Here is a 16437-nt window from a genome sequence, read left to right as displayed (position 1 = left end):
GACCACCTGAAGACCGGTCTCCACAGATGGCACAGATGTGCTTGGTGAGGGACAGCGGGGTGCCGGAGGGTTGAGCTGGCGCCTTCATCACCCCGTTCAGTCCCAGAGGGGGCTTGATGTCCTCCGAACTGCTCACCGAGTTCATGGGGGAGTTGAGCTGCAAGGCAGACAGACGCACGGACGAGGCCGCTTAGACTGGTGGGCACAGAGCCATAACACAGACAGACAGGTGGACTGAGGGTCAGCTTCCTCAGAGAACACACACACGGGCAGACAGACAGACAGACAGAAAGACAGACGGACAGGGAAATGGAGAAACGGTTTAGGTCAGCTGTATCTCTGTATCACACTGTCATATAGACAGAAAGACAGACGGGTAGAGAGAGCGAGCTGGAAAAACATCTTACACCTGCTACACTGATTCCGTACAGACAGACAGAGACAGACAGACAGACAAAAACAGGGTTGGAGCCACTTTTGTTCCGAGCTCCAGAAACAGCACAATAGCACGATAACCGCACGGCAGCACGGAACCCGCTCAGAACACGCGTGCTCTCCGTGTCAGTCAAAGTCACGTACGCCGACCGGACAGGGGAAACGAAACCATGGCGACTGTTTGAACGGCGCCGTTCGGCAGCTCCGAGAGCACGCCCCGGCAGACGCCCCGCTTTAATGAAACCCCGCGGCAGAGCGGCGGCGTCCGCGCGCTCCCGCTCGCACTGAGCCCGCGACTGCGCCCCCAAACCGAAAAAACAACCTTCGCACAACTCCCATCGAACGGTAAACAAGACGGACAAAAAAGACGGAGCTGTTATTTATTTAAACCGTCCTAAGAATGATGCAATTCGCCTCCTCGACCGTCTCCGGCATGTTAATGGCATAACTCGGCTTTAATGAGATTTTTCTCAAGGGCTTTCCGCCAAAAAAAAAAAAAAAAAGCTTCGATGTTGAGCACCGCATACTTTATTATCCAGTTTGTGAGCCTCAGTGATGCATCGGATGCTCCTGAAATGGTGGCCTTAGCCCTACGGCAGTCTCAATGAGGGGCTGGACTGCGGGGCTGGCGTGAGCTCGTAAGACCCAGCAAAGACAGGAACGCCAAGCCGGTGAAGGGCAAAATGGCCGCTGTGCCGCAGAACCGCCGTGTGACCGCAGGTACCCGCCACCGCCGGAAAAGAGGGGAGGCCGCTGCTGGAGGGTACCGCCCTCGCCGCACGCGCTGTCTGACCTTTGGGGTTCAGGCGATAGGATGAGACGGCGTCTGTTTAGGATGGCTGTTGAAGGACATTGATGACGTAGCCCAGAGGCTAGCTTATCTGTGTTTGCGGATTTCCAAATCTGACCCGAGACCAGTCCCCTGGGGGATATATTAACACAATAATTGCTAACCAGCTGCAATGTGGGCTCTGGTTATGAACAAATTTCGCACAGTTCACAGTGTGAAGCTTTAAGCTCGATAAAATGGGATAGCCTTACAGATTGGGAAACAATTATTCTTCCAAAGCAGGGTGGACATTGAAGAGTCAAAACTCCAGGCTTTCTGCCCCATCACCAAATATCTGAGTTTCTAGGCTCAAAGTTCCCAGTCTCAGTGTACCCAGCCCCAGAATTCCCAGTCTTTGAAATTCCAGCTTTAGAATTCTGAGCCTCAGAATTTCCAGCCTTGAATTCCCAACTGAAAAATTCCTGGCCTCAGAGTTCCCAGTCTCAAAATTCCCAGCCTCAGAGTTCTCAGTCTCAGAATTCCAAGCCTCAGAATTCCCAGTCTCAGAATTCCAAGCATCAGAATTTCCAGCCTTGGAAATCCTAGCTGCAGAACTCCCGGCATCAGAGTTCCCAGCCTCAGAATTCTCAATCTTTGAAATTCCGGATTTAGAATTCCAAGCCTCAGAATTTCCAGCCTCGAATTCCCAGCTGAAGAGTTCCCAGCCTCAGTGTTCCCAGTCTCAAAATTCCCAGCCTCAGAGTTCCCAGTCTCAGAATTCCCAGCCTCAGAGTTTGTTGCAGACACTCTTGAGGAAGCTCTTCAGCTTTGGGCCGCTCTAGACAATCCTTACTGGAAGTCGGTGGTTTGGATCCCCCTAGCTCTGGTAGGACATGCGCTTCTTCCCATCTACCCCCCCAACCCCCGTCTGCTATTTTGGGGGTGCGCCCGCCAGACTGGGGATGAATGGCTGCAGTTTGGCGACAGGCCTGTGTGGTGGATCTGCCCAGCCGTGTCCCCACATAACCGGGCCTGGCACAAAGGAAGCTCAGACGGACTAATTTTAGAGCTTCCTCCTGCGTCACTCTGGTGTGAGAAACGCCGTGTGACACCGCGCTATCGCCACGGAGACACTGCCTCACAGGTAGAGCGAGAGAAGCAGAGAGAGAAAAGGAAGGGGGGCGGTGTGAACATCTGTGGCTGACAGACAGCTTGTAAACACACCTGACCCAAATTGCCTTAATGAGAATATTGTATCGGGTCTGTCTAACCGACTGTTACAGGTCTCAAAAACAGACACTGAAGCCGAAGCTTCTATCTGGGTGAAGTTTCTCTGAACAAGCACTAGATCCCAGACAGCGCATCCCTCCCTACGTATGGAAAAATACTGCATTACATTTTATTTGGCAGACGCTTTTATCCAAAGCGACATACAATAAGCACATACTGAAGATCTCCGGAACAATTACAGAACACAGGCCCGATAAGGTACAATACTCACTAAGTATCAGTGATCCATGGCCACGAACATCAAGTCCAGTTCACGTGGTAAGCATAGGTTAAGTCAGTAAAGTTATGGCATGTCAAACTGCATGTATGCAGATGTTTGGTGTCTGTGCATTTCACATTACGCCCAAACATTCTGAGGCCAGTGCTGCATGATGAAGGTGATGCCAGTTTGCCATTCAACTTAAAGTGGGCTAAACAAACACAGAGTTGACCTCTGCACTCCTGAAGGAGACGGGCTCGCTACCTGTCAGAGTGAGGACCTCAGACTGATTTTCAGAGACACAATACGACCGGGTCACGGAGCCTGAGGCCAAAATGGGGGGGGGGGGGAGTGGGGCGGGTCAAGTGTCACAGCGATTTCCTTTCCTGGGCTGTAGCCATGGATACTACAGAGCCCGCCAGACACCGAGCTCTGTACCGCTAACATCCGAGGTCAGGCTCCGGACTGCTGCAGCTGCACCATTCCAGTTTGATCGGCGTCAGGAACACTGGCGTGACCACGGACAGCACAGCAGCAGTAGATGTTCTGTACTGTCATCCTGAACGGGAAAGGCCGCGTATCGCCCGGAAGCTGCTGTCAGGACTGACGGAATGCAGGGAGGATAGACGGAACGCAGGGAGGATGGACGGAATGCAGGTAGGATGGACGAACGCAGAGAGGATGAATGGAGGAGGGATGGACAAAAAGCAGGGAGGATGGACGGAATGCAGGGAGGATGGACGGAACGCAGCGAGGATGGACGGAATGAAGGGAGGATGGACGGAATGAAGGGAGGATGGACGGAATGAAGGTAGGATGGACGGAATGAAGGGAGGATGGACGGAATGAAGGGAGGATGGACGGAACGCAGGAGCAGGCGACCTGGTTAGACTTCTTTACTGCACTGTGCCTATTTTCTCCTCCCTGCTTCAAGCTCAGTTCTGAGTTCATCGCGTTTGCCTCCCACACTCGATGCATTCTTTCAGCCTGTTCCACCGTGGCTGATATTTGCGATGTTATTTGAGAGCACACTGTCGGAATGTACCCAAGCCACTATTTTTCTCAAATCAACCACACAGCAGCCCCCCCCCCCCACCACCCCGCAAAAAAAGCCAAACAAGAAAACTGAAGATGGGTCCTCAAGAGTACATGCTCACGAAAACCCTCTCACCTTCACCTATATTTCAGTCTATTGTGGCACTTTACCAAAAGGACAAAAGGACAAGTAACAGAAGCTGAGAAAACACTCCCACATACACTATGGAGACATGTACTCTCTCACTCTCTCTCTCATACATTCTCTCAGAATACTATGAGACATGCATTTACACACACACACACACACATATTTAGTGTAATGTATAGATGCATTCTCATGCACGCACACACGCACACACACACACACACACACACACACACATTTCTCTAAGATGAAATGAAGAGGACCCAGTTCCCTACAATACAACCGTTCACCCTTACCAATGCACATTATTTACACAACAAAGATTTTGAGAACAAAGTAAATGGACTCGTAACTGAACAGTCAGTGAGAACAATTTAAGGCTAAGCTTGTTTCCTCGCATAACTCACGAGAAGCTCATTGAGGTTCTTTCTCACAGTCCTGATAAGATTAAACAGACACAAATACCACTTTAAATATATCTGCAGAGCAAATAGCCTTTGCAGCCTTAGCAACTTGCAAGGAAGTCAAAACAAGAGAAAAGAGAGCAGCGCACACATGCAAACCCGCACACACGAATGCACACACGCACACGCACACGCATGCGGGCACACGCACGCACGCACACACCCCCACGCATGCGGGCACACACACACAACACACACACAAACAGCACAGTCTTACCCCGGTTTAAAGTCTTGCCGATTCAGAGCTTTTTTGCAGTGAACATCCTGCAGGGACCTGGAATGTTCCACGAGCGAGATCGTCTTTATCGAATCGAATGGCTGCCCCCGCCAATATGGCCCATATTCTGCAGGGCTATTTTCAGGGAACCTGCAACTCAATCCGTCCCAGGACTCTGTCCACGGGCGGGACCCCTCCCTCCATTTGGGCCGGCGGAATGGGGTTAGATTAGAGGAGCTAAACCCCCTGCCCGGAAATAGAACCCATCTTCCCCAGTAATGCTCCCCATTCAGGGGCCACAGGAACCACCCCTCTCCTGGCCTTCTCCTCAGGGTTTGTGGGGACCAGTCCAGAGCGAGAGAATGGGGACCCCACTGAAAACAGGGTCCCGGCGGCTCGGACCAAACGCGGGGGGTAGACGCCGTCGGCCAACACGGGTGCAGGACGGTGCAGGATGGTGTGGGACGGTACAGGACAGGTGTGGGACAGGTGTGGGACGGTGCCTAACAGGCCAGTGTCTATCAGCTCTTCCTGTGCTCTAGATCAGTGGTAACCAACCCTGTTCCTGAAGATCTACCGTCCTGTAGGTTTTCACTCCAACCCTAACAAAGCCAGGCCTCATTCAGCAGATAACAATCTGCACTGAGCGGCTAATTCGTGGAATCAGGTGTGACAAATTAGGGTTGAAATGAAAACCTACAGGACGGTAGATCTCCAGGAACAGGGTTGGTTACCACTGCTCTAGATCCACACTCTGACCCCTTCATCTAAAGCAGGGCATCAGGCTGACCCCTGGGGCTCCACAGAAAGACAAGCTGTGATTCCTGACCTGATAACCTGCTCAAACTCTGACCCCTGGCTTAATACACCCTTAAGAGTGGATAACCTGCCCAAACTCTGAGGTTCAGTGCACCCTTAAGTGTGGATAACCTGCCAACCACCGGTTAATACACCTTAGAGTGTAACTGCCAACTTGAGTCAGCCCCTTAAGTGTGGATAACCTGCCCAAACTCTGAGGCTCGATGCACCCTTAAGAGTGGATAACCTGCCCAAACTCTGAGGCTCAATGCACCCTAAAGTCTGTGCTTCCTCCGCTGGTGTAAAAGGCTAATAATGGAGCAGCTCTTTCGCTGTTGCACACGTCACATTTATTTCACACAAGAGTTGAGTTTCACACGACAGACGCACTTGCTCTTTAAATAAACATGTGACCTGATTCATGCCACTGGCCCAATTATTCTCTGGGATTCATGTTACTGGATATCATGCCAGAGCAACATATTGCAGACATGCACGCACATGCATACACACACAGGCCCACACGCACGCACACGCATACACATACACACGCATACACGTACACACACGACCCTCTCTTCAGGACAAGGAAGCTTCTAGAAAACCAGCAATACACCTCACATTCTGTACATCCCCCAACCACAAGCCCCCCCCGTTCTTTCCTGTGCCCCAACGCACCCCCCCCCTTGCCCTCTCACTAAATAGGTCATCATTAGCGTTTGGGTGTGCGTGTGAGTGTGTGGGTTGTTCGCGTGCTTCTCCAAGTGGAGGAGAAAAGTTCTCACAGCCTGGTTCTCTCCGTTTTAAATGAAGATGTTTTTAATGTTTCAGGGGGAAGTATGTTTTCAGTGTTTCAGGGAGAAGTACGTTTTAAACGTTTCAGGGGGAAGTATGTTTTAAACGTTTCAGGGGGAAGTAGGTATTTAAACGTTTCAGGGGGAAGTAGGTTTTAAACGTTAGAGAGCGTTTCATAAACGTTCAGGCGGAGTATGTTTAAACTTCAGGGGAAGTAGGTATTTAAACGTTTCAGGGGGAAGTAGGTATTTAAAGAGCTGTTTCATCAGAAGCCAGGCTGGGGTTCAGACCCCCTGGCAGCGCGCTGCGTTTCGTCGCTAACGGCGGCGCGGAGGCTCAGCAGTGGGTCAGGATCGCGGGCCGCTGACGAAACGTCTCTGAGCGCGTCTTCGTTCGTTCGAATGTCACGGGAAGCTCTAAAAAAGCTCACGTTTTCATATCTTCCCGTAAGTGCGCGGCGGGCCGAAGCTGCAGGAGCTCTTTGGCGCGGGCGTCCTGCCGAACGGAGGAAGTAAAGGAGCCTTTCGCTGCGGGGAAAAGGCGAGCGGTTGAGCTGACGTAGCCCGGGTTAGCGGCATGCTAGCAGGTGGCGCCGCGGCTCGTGAGTACCTGAGCTAGGCTCGCGATGGCGTCTCCGGGGCTCGTACTGCCTTTTACCGGTGCGCACATTCGCGGTAGAAAACCCCGAATAATGAGAATCTCCGGGGTAACAGGCAGCGTCCGTCGTGACCTCGTTCTGAGTTTCAGAACTCTCGCCCGGTCCGTAGCTTCCGCGCTGGTACACGCCGATGCGCCGATAACGACAACGAGCGTTTCCGCGCGCTCCGTGATTACAGCGCAGAACTGCCGAGACGCGCCGTACCGAGATGCGCCGTACCGAGCCAGCGAGCGCTTCAATCAGCGCTGCCCTCTCTGCAGTGCAAGAACAAAGGGATGCCAGATTGACTGACTGATAATTCATTTAAAAGTTAACTGAAAATAAACAAGGGGGGGGGGTACAGATCTCGTTGGTGCGTTAATGTGCGGACTTGCATCAACAGCCTGTGAAGGATTTTTTCTTTTAAAACAGTAAAGCCAGTGGCTCTCCGTTGTGGTGCAGTTATTCACGGATAAGGACAAAGAGACAGACACGGCTAATCGAACTACGCACACTGCTGTAAGACACATTCCCAAGGTTCCATCATCTAAACTGAGGGAGGAAGACCGGCAGGTCTCTGGCGGTAAACGCGGCCGGCCCTTCAGGGGTTAAACGGACAGCGGAATGCAGCGGGAATATTTGCTGAAACACGATCGGCCAGTTTGCTTTCTGTTGCTTTTTTTGTTCTTGCGTTTTTTTTTTTTTCTTTTCTTTTCTTCCCCCCTTCCTTCTCCTGGGTTCTCCCCCTGCAGATCACACGTGAATAGGAAATAAAAACAGCAGCTTTTCTTAATTACGCCTGGTTTGAGGGGAGCGGGCCCAGGGCTGCAGTCTGCTTCCAGCCCGTCTCCGATTTCCCCGCGAGTCGCGCGGAGCTGGGCGCGCTGCACCCCGTGGGCGAGGGGCGAGGGGGGGGGGGTGTATAAACCTCAGACTGATTTTTTTTTCTCTTCCTCTTCAAAAGAAAATCGAGGTTTCCGGGAAGCCCAGACTATGTTTCGACAGCCCTGTCTGTCTCTCTGTCTGTCTGTCTGTCTGTCTGTTTGTTGGTCTGTCTGTCTCTCTCTCTCTCTGTCTGTCTCTCTGTCTGTCTGTCTGCCTCTCTGTCTCTCTCTCTGTCTGTTTGTCTCTCTGTCTGTCTCTCTGTCTGTCTGTCTGGCAGTTCGGTCCTGTTTCACAGTTGCTGTTGTTTGACCCAGCTGAGGGATGCGCTCTGAAAACATTCTCAAACGAGGTCGAAGGCGAATTCGAGGGGACCCCGCCGGCGTGGTTTTGTGATTTACTCTTGAGGTCCAGCACACGGTCCCACCGAGGCTGTAACCCTCCCTCCCCCTCCCCCTCCCCCTCTCCCCTCCCCTCTCCCCTCCCCCCCACCCCAAACACAGGGACCTGTTAAGCTCATTTAGGTGAGTAACAGAGCCCTCAGAGGCCATGTGGTGGGCCAAGTTCACAGGTGGCACCGGGGGGGGCGGGGGGGCAGGGGTCAGGGGTCACCGCTCCGCCGTGGCGTAATGAGCGGCGACTCCGGGGCGTCCCAGACTCGGCCCAAAAAAGGGCCTCACGTGCGCTCCCTTAAGAGAGCCAAATTAGGGAAACATGAAAGGGAGCCCACCACCCCCAAAAACACACACAGGAGCCCCCCTCACGCCCCCCCCCCCCACCTCCCGGCCAATCCCCAACAGGCCAGGGCCCGGCGGGACGTAGCGGTTTAACGGCCCTCCCGGTCCCCATGTGCGTCGCGCGCTCGGGCCTAAAAAAGCCTCATTACCCCCCCCTCCGCTTTCACCGCCGGCGCCCGTGCTCCGCGTCTCCGAGCCGTTTGATTAAAGTTTTAATTTTCTCTGGAAACCCAGGGCGGGGAGCGAGCGCCGCAAACAGGCCCCGGAGAACAAAGGAACGCCGTGTTCCTCGCTCTCTCAAACTGCGAGCGGCGCTAAAAAAGAAAAAAAGAAAGAAAGAAAGAAAGAAAGAAAAAAAAGAAACCGCTCTTTGATGGATGGATTTTTTTTCCGAGCCGTCCCTCAGACGTTCGACGCGAGGCGCTTTCGACGGAACCCGCCGCGGAGCGTCTGAAGGGGGCGTGCGCGCGGGGCCCGGGGTAAATCACCGGGGCCCGATACCTGAGCATTCCTGAGCGGGAACGCTGACGGGATAAGCCCGGCAGATCAAAGGCAGGGGGGTGGGGGGGGGGGACTTCAAAGAGGAACACCTGGCGGAGCCGGTGGGCGGAGCCTGCTCCTCGGCCCTGAAAGGAGCGGGCGTCTCGGGGCACCCCCTAAACTAACCCCCCCCCCCCGAAAACCAGGTGTGTGCTCAAAAAAAAGGGGGGGGGGGGGGGTAAGGGTAAAGAAAGGTTTGGGGCGAAAGCGAACTGGGTCTCTCGTAAAAAGCCATTCTGCCATAGACTCGTAATGGCTGACCGAAGCAGGAGTTATGAGCACAGATGGACGGGCACCATGCTTAGTCCTGTCCTTAGTCCACAGATATCAAATCAGCTGGCTCTGAACATGAAAATGTCTCTTTGAAGCAATAATAATAATACGGAGTGACTGCTCTTAAGTAGCTCTTAGGTGGATTGCAGAGTAAGTGGGGTTACAGTTAGATTTTTGTACCCTCCGCCTAGGTGATGCCCGGCAGCCATTTTGTGATAGAGTCTCACAGCGGTGCAGAAGGAACTGGATTTTTATTGGGCCAAACTGAGAGTCAGACTTGACCTCGGCGAAGGGCACCAGTGAGCCCTTACCGTTCGCCACAGAATACTGGCCACACAACGATTAAAGAGCGATTACACTGCTCATTACCCGCGATTAATCCATCCGGGGCTTCCTAAAAGAGCCGCAGAACCACCTTTTCAGTCTCAGAAGCTTTAGCCTTCGAGTAACCTTATCGGAAATACAATGTGCGAAGGCAAAAGGACGTAGCACCTGATACGAAAACTAAGACAAGGTGCTCCTGCTGATTTCCATGAACCTTACACTCCTCCTTCACTTCGGTGAGCGTACTCTCAAGGCTTCAATGCCAGCTTTTACGCAAATCCACATTTTCTTCACAGACAACAATTGGATACAGGAGTCGTTGGCGAGACTATCAATGGTCCTCCCCCCCACCCACCCCCCCACCCACCCACCCGCAGGATTCTGGTTAGAAACGAAACAAAAAACAAACAAAAAAAAAACTCCCATTTACGAGAATCCCGCTGGACGGCCTTGTCGATTGTCGTTCGGAGGGTAAAATTAGTTCCAGCTCCAGAGTAATCTTTCACAGATGCTCTCGGCTTTCACCGTCAAAGAAGGGGAGCGATTTGCGATCCGCTCGCGGGCCCGAAGCCGGGGTATGAAATGACGGTATTAGTCCTGAGTGGGGTGGCTGCGGTCTGGCGCTCGTTCAGACCGAGGGCCCGGAGAGACGTTTCGGGGGAACATTCCAGAACAGGGTGAAAAAAAAAATGAGGGGAGGAGAGGAAGGAGTACAGCCCAGCGCTTTCAGAAAGAAAGAACGGAATAAAGAGAGAGAGAGAGAGAGATAGAGGAAAAAAATCCACTCAGGAAATGTTTTCTGTCTACATGTGTGGGCTTTTAAAGACACAGACACTGTCCTGATCTGAGACAACGTGTAGCGCAAACAGCGACGCTAGCGAATTAGCGGCTAAACATGCCCGGCTAAATGAGACGTCGTCTAAAAATAACCTCGTTAAATTAAGAAAAGAGACGTCGAGGTAGAAGGACTGACCCTCAACCCTGTGGCCCAAGGCTTCGTGTCATATCTCCCAACTACCCACAATTCCCTGCAGTGAGAACGGTACTGTGCGACAGCGGTGAGCCGGTGCAGTCTGGGTAAGTGAGAGAGGCTAGGTTAGCGCGCGTGAGTGTGGACGGCCATCACCCTGCACCCCTGCTGCTGAGGACCCAGGCCTGTTAAACTGAAGGACTGCGCTCCATCAGTGCACGCATGACCTTTCCTGTCGAAGCCCGCGTCTGGCCTTCGCTGGAGTGGAGAGGCCCGTCCGTCACGCGGTGAAAAACGCGGCTGGGACGCGCGGCGGACGGCTCTCCGTCTCCTCACGACCGCTGTCACTCAGAGCCGCCGCGGCCTTGGCCGACGGCAGCGACGGCGGAGTGGGCGGCGTGGGCGGCGGCGTGTGCGAACAGCAGACTGAGCGACAAGGTGACTGATAGACAGGGTCACCTGGGACTGAGTGGGGAGGGGTGGGAGTGTGTGTGTGTGCGTGTGTGTGCGTGTGTGTGTGAGTGTGTGTGCGTGTGCGTGTGCGTGTGTGTGTGTGCGTGTGTGTGTGTGAGTGTGTGTGTGCGTGTCTGTCTGTGTGTGTATCTGTGTGTGAGTGTGTGTGCGTGTGCGTGTGCATGTGCTAACACGGGGTATGTGCGTGTATGCAATCATGTGAGTACACGTTTATGGGCATGTATGTGTGTGTGTGTGTGTTTGTGTGAGCATATGTTAACACGTGGGGACGTGTGTGTTCATGCACGTTAGTGTAATACATGTGTTAGTATGGGCGCTGTGTTGTGTGTGTGGGCGTGCTTGCCTGTATATGTGTGTTTTTGCACCAACCCTGTTCACTCATACACAGTGACCAGGTATGAAATGGGTATCACAACGTAAATCTGAACACTAAATGTACTACTTTTATGCTTATTTTTAAATACACACAATGACGCCGACACAGAACTGAACAAAACCAACAGGATCGGTCCCTAGCAAAAACTCCACGTTCTCTCCCTGAGTTACATCAGGCCGTGATCCTTCACATTGGACAAAATCATCACTGCCCTGAACCCGAACATTAGCCCTGTTACTGACATGAATCCTCAAACCCTTAACTCAAATTTTAACCCTGTTACTGATATTACCTCCTCAAACCATAAACCCAAACTTTACCCAGTTACTGATATGAATCCTCAAACCCTAAACCCAAACTTTACCCTGTTACTGATATGAATCCCCAAACCATAAACCCAAACTTTACCCTGTTACTGATATGAATCCTCAAACCCTTAACTCAAATTTTAACCCTGTTACAGATATTACCTCCTCAGACCATAAACCCAAACTTTACCCTGTCACTGATATGAATCCTCAAACCCTTAACTCAAATTTTAACCCTGTTACAGATATTACCTCCTCAAACCATAAACCCAAACTTTACCCTGTTACTGATATGAATCCTCAAACCCTAAACTCAAATTTTAACCCTGTTACTGATATTACCTCCTCAAACCATAAACCCAAACTTTACCCTGTCACTGATATGAATCCTCAAACCCTAAACCCAAACTTTACCCTGTTACTGATATGAATCCTCAAACCCTTAACTCAAATTTTAACCCTGTTACAGATATTACCTCCTCAGACCATAAACCCAAACTTTACCCTGTTACTGATATGAATCCCCAAACCATAAACCCAAACTTTACCCTGTTACTGATATGAATCCTCAAACCATAAACCCAAACTTGTTACTGGTGTGACTCGCTCCCGCCCAGTGCGATACCCATCATTGGGATTTCAGAGAGCAAGTTTGGCTCTTCTCTATGAATCTCATTCATTAGCACTGAAAAACTGTGTCTCTGAGTTAAGAATGGCTGCTTTTTTAGGTCCTGATTTCTGAAAGGAAACTAGGACACAGATAGCTTTGATGTCTTAATTGCTAATCTTTTTATAACACATGAGTCAGGTGCCTATTTATATAACAAAGAGAGAGAGAGAGAGAGAGAGAAATGTGGCTTTACGGAGTTCAAGAGAGAAAATTACAATATACACACATTGAAAAGGTAGCAATGTTTCTGTGCATTTTGTATTTGTGTGTGTATGTGAGTGTGTATGGGTGTGTACTGTATATGTGTGTGTATACCGTGTACGTGTGTGCTTGTGGATGTGAGAATGTGTAAATGTGTGTGTACTGTGTGTGTGTGTGTGTGTGTACTGTATGTGTGTGTATGTGAGAGTGTGTGTATGTATGTATATGAGTGTATGTGTATATGTGTATGTATGTATATGAGTGTATGTGTACATGTGTATATATGTATATGAGTGTATGTGTATATTTGTATATGAGTGTGTATATATGTGTGTGTGTATGAGTATGTGTGTATATTGTATGTATGTATATGAGTGTGTGTATATTGTATGTATATGAGTGTGTGTATATTGTATGTATGTATATGAGTGTGTGTGTGTATATTGTATGTATATGAGTGTGTGTGTATATTGTATGTATATGAGTGTGAGTGTGTGTATATGTGTATATTGTATGTTTGTATATGAGTGTATGTATATGTGTCTGTATGTATGAGTGTATGTGTATATTGTCTGTATGTATGAGTGTATGTGTATATTGTCTGTATGTATGAGTGTATGTGTATATTGTCTGTATGTATGAGTGTATGTGTATATTGTATGTATGAGTGTATGTGTATATGTCTCTGTATGTATGAGTGTATGTGTATATGTCTCTGTATGTATGAGTGTATGTGTATATGTCTCTGTATGTATGAGTGTATGTGTATATTGTCTGTATGTATGAGTGTATGTGTATATGTCTCTGTATGTATGTATGTGTAATTGTGTATGATGTTTGTATGAATGAGTGTATGTGTATATGTCTCTGTATGTATGAGTGTATGTGTATATGTCTTAGTTGAGTGTAGTGTATAGTTGTATGTATGATGTATGTCTGTGTGTGTATGAGTGTATGTGTATATGTCTGATGTATGTATGATGTCTGTATGTATGAGTGTTTGTATTGTATAGAGTGTATGTGTATATGTGTCTGTATGTATGATGTAGTTATGCTGATTGATGTATTGTATGTCTGTATGTATGAGTGTATGTGTATATTGTCTTATGTATGTATGAATTGATGTATGAGTGTAGTGTATAGTGTCTGTATGTATGAGTGTATGTGTATATTGTCTGTATTATGAGTGTGTTGTATATGTCTGTATGTAGAGTGATGTGTATATGTCTGTATTATGAGTGTGTTGTATATGTCCCGTATGTATGAGTGTATGTGTATATTGTCTGTATGTATGAGTGTATGTGTATATTGTCTGTATGTATGAGTGTGTGTGTATATTGTCTGTATGTATGAGTGTATGTGTATATTGTCTGTATGTATGAGTGTGTGTGTATATTGTCTGTATGTATGAGTGTATGGGGGGGGCTCCCTCACCTGTGGGCTGATGCTGGGTCCGTAGCCCATCCCGGGGGAGGGTATGGACATGGAGTGGGGTCCCATGGGGGAGCTGATGACGGAGAAGGGGGAGCCCAGGCCGTTGATGGGGGAGCTGAGGGTGCTGATGGGCGAGTGCAGGGATCCCGGGCCGCCCATGGAGGTGGGGCTCAGCAGCGACGGGTGCATCCCCCGGTTGGACGTGGGGGACCCCAGGGGCGAGGACGGCACATGTCCATCTGCCAAGGACACAGGAGGAAAGAGAAAGAGTCTGTCAAGCCCGGCATCGCCATGCCAACGCTGAGTCATCGCCATGGCGACACCACGCCAACACCATGACGGTACTGCACCATCACCATGGCGACACCACGCCTTCGCCGTGGCGACACCATGCCCACACCATGACGGTACTGCACCATCACCATGGCGACACCACGCCTTCGCCGTGGCGACACCATGCCCACACCATGGCAGTACTGTGCTGTTACCACGGTGACACCATGCCAACTCCTTTTGATTTCCTAGGCCTGTAGAAGATGCAAAAAGCATTTCTCCGTGTTACTCACCAAAGTTAAAATGAACTGAAATACGGATCGTAATCCGTCAGTTAAGTTAAGAGGTGTACTGTATCAGGCCCGTCAGCTGAGAGAGATTAAATCTCCTCCTGATCTCTCTGACAGGATGACAAAGGAAGTTACATCCTACACTGTACATGAGATACTGTATTGTAACAGGGCCAGGAACTGCTGAACAGACACACACACACACACACACACACACAGACACACACACACGCACGCACACGCACGCACACCAGTCAGTAACCTTGACCCTGGTCTTGACGGGGTACACACATGACCCACACCCCCGTTCCGCATCGCAGGCATTCCTCCTGCCGCAGACGCACAGGGATTTATGGTGGGTCAGGGGAGTGGGGGGGGCAATTTGATGACTAGACTGTGAGGTTTGTGGGAAGAGGGCATTACGTCAAGGTCAATGCGCCCTCCCCCCCCCACTCAGTAGCATGAACCCACCACCCATCATTCTGTCAGCTGTCATTGTCACAGAAGGGAAGGAAGGGGGGGTTTGAGGACTAAGCAGGTCTGTCAAGCTTGGCTTTCCGACCACGCCCCCCCCCCCCCCTTGCCTAGGCCCCTCGGCTCTCTGCCCATCACGCACCCAAGGACTGTGGGACAGACGGAGCAGGAGGCGGGGCCATCCAAATCCCAACCCCCCCCCCGAACCCCACCCGACGCAACCTGACCTCTCTTCCAGCACAGGTGTCCAAACCTAGTCCTCATCATCATAAGCAAGGTCGTTTCCACGACAACGTACAATACACGCGGTAAAATGAATTGAATACGCACTTTTCCATGGAAAATGCTAACAGCCATTTTCCCAAAAACCGTTAAAAGCTGAAGGCCAAGCGCAGCGCCACGCATGACGACCAGCTGTTACCGCCACACGGCCCGAGCGGGGGAAACGAGCCCTTCAGCTGCGCGGCGGTGGGGAGCGGCGGTGAGCGCCGTCTGGGCGTCGCTCTCAAGAGCCGTCTGGCACGCTCGGGGGGGAGCGCCGCCAGAGCTCCGTCGCCATTGGCCGTCGGCCCCCTCGGCCAATCGCGGGCCTCGCCAAAACACTCGCGGCGGCATCCTGCTCTCCACTCGAGCGCTTCCTGTGTTGGGCCGGCGCGAAAGGAAGCCAGGCTTTCCAAAGCCAAAAAGCTAAAGACGCTCCTGACCGACCTCATTCAGGAATAATGTCACAATGCCATCTATCTGAGTGCTCAGTGCCACCCCCCTACGACGTCTGAAACCGCCCCCGCCTCAATGAAAATCCCCCCCACTCTGACTTTCAGTTCCAGCTGATAAAGCAAGCTGACTCCCCCCCAGCAGACACAGCCACAGCTACCCAGGGCGAGGTTGTTAATCTGTCCTTACGCGAGGTATGATGTAACTACTGTAAAACATCACATGTCCCCCTCCCTAGGGGGTACTGGGCCACATCATGGGAGGTGAGGTCCCATCCAATTACATTACATTTAAGTACATTACATTCCCTCCCGTTGCATTACATTCAAATACATTACATTCCCTCCCGTTGCATTACATTCAAATACATTACATTACATTAAATTACAGTCTCTTGGCAGACACTCTTGTCCAGAGTGACTCTCCAAAAGTAGAGCTCATCAGCCCAGTATGAGTTTCAGAAATACAAAAGTGCAGTATTACCCAGAAGGCACAGAGGTCCCATAATCAATAAGTGTAGTAATCAATAAGTCTAAAAGTTAACCAAGTAAACTAATAATTAGCAGTGTGTACAAAAGCAAATACCACTACAGAACTCTTATCTATTTTTACAGGCCACTAACATCCAAAAATAAATAAAGAGGACGTCTAAAGAGGGTCAGGGGAGCCAGGGAGTGATTTCTGCGGAACCTGGACACCCAGCAAGCTTT

General features: G+C 50.6%; 1 protein-coding gene across 2 annotated transcripts in view; it reads right to left on the bottom strand.

Annotated features, from left to right (window-relative positions):
- Nucleotides 1-16437, bottom strand: part of LOC135239209 (retinoic acid receptor RXR-alpha-A) — a 119637-nt gene that overhangs the window by 17615 nt on the left and 85585 nt on the right. For both annotated transcript variants that reach the window (XM_064307729.1, XM_064307730.1), the window contains exons 3-4: nucleotides 13977-14215; nucleotides 7-157 (exon numbers count right to left, since the gene is read on the bottom strand). In XM_064307729.1, the coding sequence (XP_064163799.1) occupies nucleotides 7-157; nucleotides 13977-14215 (390 nt within the window). The remainder of the gene's footprint in view (nucleotides 1-6; nucleotides 158-13976; nucleotides 14216-16437) is intronic.

This window comes from Anguilla rostrata, chromosome 14 (assembly GCF_018555375.3).
Source record: "Anguilla rostrata isolate EN2019 chromosome 14, ASM1855537v3, whole genome shotgun sequence".
NCBI lineage: Eukaryota > Metazoa > Chordata > Actinopteri > Anguilliformes > Anguillidae > Anguilla > Anguilla rostrata.
Note: the sequence above shows the minus strand (reverse complement) of the source record. Positions and strands in the feature narration are given on the sequence as shown.